The sequence below is a fragment of the Lipotes vexillifer genome, unplaced genomic scaffold, assembly GCF_000442215.2.
Source record: "Lipotes vexillifer unplaced genomic scaffold, Lipotes_vexillifer_v1.1 scaffold76, whole genome shotgun sequence".
In the NCBI taxonomy this organism is placed as follows: Eukaryota; Metazoa; Chordata; class Mammalia; order Artiodactyla; family Lipotidae; genus Lipotes; species Lipotes vexillifer.
This window is the reverse complement of record NW_006773751.1, coordinates 4053824-4060909: the sequence shown is the minus strand read 5'-3', so window position 1 is coordinate 4060909 and position 7086 is coordinate 4053824. Positions and strand designations below refer to the sequence as shown.

The 7086-nt window shown below is 42.0% G+C and overlaps 1 protein-coding gene across 1 annotated transcript in view; it reads right to left on the bottom strand.

Moving 5' to 3' along the window:
- The window catches only part of SEC16B (SEC16 homolog B, endoplasmic reticulum export factor), a 36741-nt gene that overhangs the window by 20908 nt on the left and 8747 nt on the right, over nt 1–7086 (bottom strand). The window contains 2 exon segments of the mRNA XM_007448542.1: nt 1331–1428; nt 6844–7074. Coding sequence (XP_007448604.1) covers nt 1331–1428; nt 6844–7074 — 329 coding nt within the window.

The window sequence follows — 7086 nt, the reverse complement described above, 5'->3', positions numbered from 1 at the left end:
CCGGGGGGGCCGGCCCCGGCGCCCGGGGCTCACGGCCCCAGCCGCTCTGCGGCATGTGGGATCTTCCCGGGCCGGGGCACGACCCCGCGTCCCCTGCATCGGCAGGCGGACTCTCAACCACTGCGCCACCAGGGAAGCCCAACACCATTGTTTTTTTAACAGCACCTTTCCTCCAGAGCTCAGAGTGCTTCTCCTAATAGAAGTTCAGTGCTTCTCACCATTCCGGTCTCTGAACATAATGCAGTACGTGGTGGTGTCACTAGTCCCCAGGAAAATCGAGGGTCAGAGTAATAAAGAGATTTCATGGAAGCCATGGTGAAGAATGGGCTCCCAGGCAGTGACAGACGTTAGCCCCACAGACTGAACTTAAAGTGTGGGTGTCCATCTTCTCATCCAACTCTCTGCCCAGTGGGATGTACAGGGGATTGAAATATAAGATAAGCAGAGACAGTAGCTTCACGGCTTTAACCAACGTGAGAAGATAAATTTTGAGGTACCATCCTTTCCTCTGTCTAACCCAAGGCTGCCCCTTATAGGAGGGCTCCCACCCCAGCCCACCCCTGCCACACACCTGTCCCCGACAATCCATGGATGCTAACTGCAGCCTGAAGGGCTGACCCCTTACAGCACCCCATACACCTCCACCTCCATTTGGTTCTGAGTCTCTTCAGCTGTTTCATTGCCCTTGTTCTAAACTCCTGGCTAGGTACTCACACCTCCATTCCTATTCTGTCCTGGTTTGGGTATTATTTCCGGTCCCCCAGGCGCCCGGGTCCTGGTGGCCCAGTGTAACCTGAAGGGATGCCTTCAGTCTTGACATCTCCCAGTAGATGAAGACTGCTGGATCTAATCCCCAGTCCTATAAACCCCTTTCTACCACAGCTTGCAGTCCTGCTACCCTGTATCCCTCCCTACTTCCCAGCACCCACACCCGTGCTGCAGGACAAAGCAGTAAATTACTAACTCTCAGTCATCAGGCTCTGTCAGTTTCCCTTAAGTGATCTACCCCCTCACTGATGGAACTCTCCAGAGCAGACCCTCCCAAAGAGAGAAGGCTACTGCAATGTAGAAACCTACTTAACTTATGGAAACTTTGACCCTGGGAAACATTAGTAAAATGTTTTATTCAATTTACCAGCTAGAAAGAATGTGTCTGTGTCTAGTTTATTAGGATCTGGAGAAGAGAAATGCTACATCCAACTCAGAATTGGAAAGATGCTTGGAGGGTGGGGCCTTTCAGTGCATCTTGCATTTCTCCCCACCCTCACCTCCACCTTTGGAGGGGAGGCCACTCTGCTCCATTGGTCTTCTTGGCACGTCCCCAACTCACCCACTCATGACCCAGCTGTAGGTCCTTGGGTCCATCTTGCTGGCAAGGAACAAAGCATGACCCCACAAATGGTTCTTCATGGCCCACTCCAAGGCTTCCTGAAAACACAGACATCACCTTCAGTACCACCTTGCTCACCTGCCTCTAAGAGCGACAGCAAACGACTGTGCTTGGGGACTGCCCCCCACCACCCCCGAGCAGCAGAGGCCGGGCTTCTTGGAAGGCTCTCAGAGCCTCCCCTGCGAACGTGAGAAAGGAATGGTAGAGAAATGGCTTTAACTGGCAGGTACTTCTCTCCAGCCTTCACTTTATCAAACCCCTTATGTGATTGCATTAGCTCCCCCTCAGACATAGTTTCCAGTTAGCTTTATTTCTTTAGCCAAAGTCACACAATACTTTTATGAACCTAAGCACTGAAAAATAAGGGAAGCATCTCACCCCCAGCACTGGGTCTCAAAAGACGAGTTGCGAGATGGTGTTCATGGGGGTGGGGCAGAGGAACCATTTCTTTCTTTCTTTTAATTAGTTTTTATTGGAGTATGGTTACTTTACAATGTTCTGTTAGCCTCCACTGCACAACCAGATGAATAAGCCATACACATAAAGATACCCCCTCTTGAGGAATCATTTCTTTTTTTTTTTTTTTTTTTTTTTTTTTTGCGGTACGTGGGCCTCACTATTGTGGCCTCTCCCGTTGCGGAGCACAGGCTCCGGACGCACAGGCTCAGCGGCCATGGCTCAAGGGCCTAGCCGCTCCGCGGCATGTGGGATCTTCCCGGACCGGGGCATGAATCCGTGTCCCCTGCATCGGCAGGTGGACTCTTAACCACTGCGCCACCAGGGAAGCCCCAAGGAACCATTTCTTTATTAACAACTGTGGCAGAGACTGCTAGCTCCTCACCCAAATCCAAGTTCCCCTTCCTAGGCCAAGAGCCGGACTGCATTTCCCACCTCCCTGGCACTGAGGTGTGGCACTGAGATGGGAAGGGAAGCGATGTGTGAAGCTTCCAGGTCTGGCCCATAGAACCCCTCCCCGTGCTCAACCCTCCATGGCCTCTTCCCCATCCGGCTGGAACGAAGATGACTCCCGGAAACTTTAGAGACTCTGCATTGAAGATGGTGGAGCCTCCTACAGCTGAGTCCCTGGGTGAGTACATGGAGGAGGGCTGCCCCATCTTCTGTTCACCTGCCCAGTACTCTCGCATGAAAAGAAATAGGCTGCTATTATGGTTTGGTGGCGGCGGGGGGAGGGTTGTTGGTTTGATTGTTTGTTTTTGGCTGCACCACACGGCATGCAGGATCTTAGTTCCCTGACCAGGGATCAAACCCATGCCCCCTGCTTTGGAAGCGTGGAGTCCTAACCACTGGACCGCCAGGGGAATCCCGAGGCTGCTGTTATGTTTAAGCCAGTATACATAATAGTTAACCTACCCCCAGCTAATACTATAACTAACTGCTTACTATCAAGTGCTTGTTAACTATCAACTTCATACGTCAAATTAATGACACCGTTAACTTGGTGACATGGGTTTGAAGCTGCAAATTTTAAAACATACACACACACATATTCACCTCTTCATTTAATTTTCAAACCTATTTAGTAAGAGCTTAGTTTATATGTGAGGTTGGCCTGGTATTAATAATTTCCTTAGTGCCCCCCAAATAATGTGATTTTTGGACAGGAGGTCACTAATGAGGTATTTCCACCTCCAAATGAAAACTTATTTGATTATCTCCCATGTTATCTTCTTTGAAGAGAGAATAAATTTAAACAATCACAGTTAAGAAATTCAGCCTCATATCCAGTGGAAGTAAAAATGACATTAAGATTGCTCTTTTTGAAACGACAAGGTCCTACTGTATAGCACAGAGGACTATATTCCATATTCTGTGATAAACCATAATGGAAAAGAATATTTAGAATAAGAACGTATATATATGTATAACTGAATCACTTTGCTGTACAGCAGAAATTAACGTAACACTGTAAATCAACTATACTTAAATTTTTAAAAAACAGGTGAAATCTTTAAAAAAATGCTATTTTTGTATGTTAAACTATTTCATAATAGTATTTTTAAAAGGAGTTACTAATGATTGGTTGAGAATTACTAGTTTACTCAAAAATCTGCATCTCCAAAAATATAATTTAAGAATAAGTGAAGAAATTGAGAACTTATATCAAAGATGTCAATCTCACACAATGCCAGAAATAAGACCCCAGTCAAGTGTTAAAGGTTTTAAAGATATTGTGGTGTCCAGCTCCTCATAGATCACCGTGAACTCCCATAGTGCTCTACCTACCCACCGCTTACCTTTGGGTCAGTGTATGACAGGAGATGTGGTGGGTGATTACAAACCCAAGCTCAGGCACCAGGCTGCCTAAATCTAAACCCTGGCTTTATTATTTACTAACTTTCCTCCTTGGTAAATACATAAAACAAGAATAGGACCCACTACGAAGATAAATGAGATAATGCATGTAAGGTGTTAAGTGAGTACCTGGCACTTAGAAAGTATTTTTCAAATATTCGCTTTATTGCTGTTGTTATGGTCATTATTTATCATTCTTAAGGAAAGAGATTATCACTGATTTATTTCTGTATCCCCCGACTGGGTTCAATGTCTTAGAAGTAGTGGCTGCTTCAAAGAGGGAAGAGATATGGGAACATATATATATGTATAACTGACTCACTCTGTTATAAAGCAGAAACTAACACACCATTGTAAAGCAATTATACCCCAATAAAGATGTTAAAAAAAATAAAAAAAAAAAAAAAAAAAAAAAAAGAAGTAGTGGCTGCTTAATAAATGTTTATTGAATAAATGAATCACTGGTGAAATAGCAAGTCCCTACTATATAATGAATACACACACACACACACACACACACACACACACACACACACATATACATACATATAGATGCTATAAGTTGATCCCATTAATTTTCACTGAGTATATCTTGCACTCATTTAAAAGATAACATCACATACAAATACATACACACAATTAAAGATTTAAATGTAAAGGTGAAGTCACAAAAATACTTCAACTTTATTTTCATAAATCAATTTTGAACCAGGAAAAACCTTTCTAAATATGACCCTAAAAAAGTGATTTTGGACAGAAAATCCTAAAAAAGTAAAGCGCTCCTACAAATCAATAAGTGGGGATCAAAAATCCAACAGGAAAATGTGGAAAATCCATGACAAAAAATAATCACAGATTAAAGGATATTCAACTTCATTTATAATGAGAAATGCAAATAACTACTATACATTTTTTCACCTCTCAGATTGGCACATATCCAAAAGCTTGGAAACACACTGGGCTGGTGACCGTGTGGGGAGACAGGCACTCTCATACATTGCTGGTAATTGGTACAACCTCTAAAAGAGTAATCGGTACAACCTCTAAAAGAGCAATTTGTCGATATCTATCAAAATTACAAACCAAATACCCTTTGACCCAAAGCTTCCACTTCCACAAACTTTCCTTACATATATTCTCTCCACAGAGCAAAATGACAATGTTATTCATTGCAGCATTATTTGTAACAGCAAAAGACTAGAAATAATTTAAATGTCAATCTATAGAGGTTTAGTTGAATCAATTATAATTTATCTATAGAAACTTATGCAGCCATAAGAAATAATGAGGAAGGTATTTATATACTATAAGGAACAGGAGACAGCAAAACGTGGCCTGAAGACCAAATTCAGCCCACTTCCTGTTTTGGTACAGCCCACAAGCTAAGAATAGTCTTTACATTTTCAAATTATTGGAAAAAATCAAAAGAAGAATAATGTTTCATCACATGAAAGTGATATATATTTCAAATTTCTCTGTCGATAAATGAAGTTTTATTGAAACACAGCCACACCCATTTATTTACAGATTGTCTGTGGCTGCTTTCAGGGGACAACAGCACAGTTGAGTAGAGACCCCATGGCCTGCAAAGCCTAAAATATTTACTGTCTGTCCCTTTACAGAAAAAAATTGCCAACCCCAACATAGATTGTTTCCTAAAATATTTTGCTAAATGACAAAAGGAAGGTAAAGAAATGGTACATAGTATGCTATAAGGGAAAAAAGGAGAAAATAATTATATATGCAGAAAATATCTCTGGATATTTCAATGAGAGAAATTGCATGGCTGGGAGGGGGTGGGGGATAGCATCATTTCTCCCATTATATCCCTTTCATCTTTTGATTTTTTAATTAGATTGATTCAAATTGATTTCAGTCATATATTCAAATATTTAAGACTTTTGTAAAATGTAAGTTCAACTTCAAAATTAAACAAGGCATAAAATAATAGGGAAACACGTGAGGTGATGGATGTGTTAATTATCTAAATGGGAGGAATCCTTTCACAACATATATGTATATCAAACCATCACACTGTACACTTTAAATATCTTACAATTTTGTCAAATATACCTCAATTTAAAATTTTTAATTAATAAATTCTAATTTACATACCAAAAAATAAACAAGGCATTACTTCATCAGTGGAATTAAAAGTATTCAGTATTGATAGGTATATTTTAGATATAACTGATGGGGATATCATTGGTAAACAAACTTTCTGGAAACTGATTTAGTGTATATGTGAAGAACCTTTTAAAAGTGCATAGCCTTGGGACTTCCCTGGTGGCACAGTGGTTAAGAACCCGCCTGCCAATGCAGGGGACATGAGTTCGAGCCCCAGCCCGGGAAGATCCCACATGCCGTGGAGCAACTAAGCCCGGGCGCAACAACTACTGCGCCCACGCTCTAGAGCCTGCGAGCCACAACTACTGAAGCCTGTATGCCTAGAGCCACAACTACTGAAGCCCATGAGCCTAGAGCCCGTGCTCCGCAACAAGAGAAGCCACCGCAATGAGAAGCCCGCGCACCACAACAAAGAGTAGCCCCCGCTCGCCACAACTAGAGAAAGCCCGCACGCAGCAACAAAGACCCAACGCAGCCAGAAGTAAATAAAATTAAAAAAAAAAAAAAAGGTGCATAGCCTTTAACTGAGTAGTTCTACCTCTAGGAATATATCTTAAAAAATCAGCCAAAGGTTTATACAACAAGATGTTCGAATGGTATAATTTATAATGGGTGACAAATCTGTACATAGCCTATATATTCAACAACAGTGAATTGGTTAAATAAAATGTGATACATTCATCTAATAGAATATAGTCCATATTTTAAATGGTACATTTTAATGCTATGAGAGTATTTCACCATATACTCTTAAGCGGAAAAGAAAGAAGTAATTGTATATGTAATTTAATTTGATTTTTAATATATACACATTGAAAATACTAGAAGTAAATATATCAAAATGTTAACAGGCATTATCTTTTAGTGATAGGATTATGGGTGTTCTTCTTTTTCTTTGTACCTTTCCGAACTTAAGTGCTATAAAATGAGTATATGTCACTCATACAATTGGGAGGGGTGAGTGGTTGGGGATGCCGGTTACTTTTTTAAGCAGAAGCGGGCACAGCACTTGCCTTTTTCCTTCCATAGTAGAGCAACTTAGTGAATTTCTCCACGATCTGCGCAGGCGTCTCCACGCTGGGGGGAACCTCCCCAGTGAGCAGGTTCCGGGTCCCCAAGCTCAGTACTGGCCAGTCCTCATCCGTCAAGTTGATGAGGTTGGCCACAGGCGGCTGCTGCTTGTATTTCTCCAGCTTCTTGCAGTCCTGCACCAGCAGCTCCGCGATGTCAGACCCCACCACAGACTGCAAGGGAAA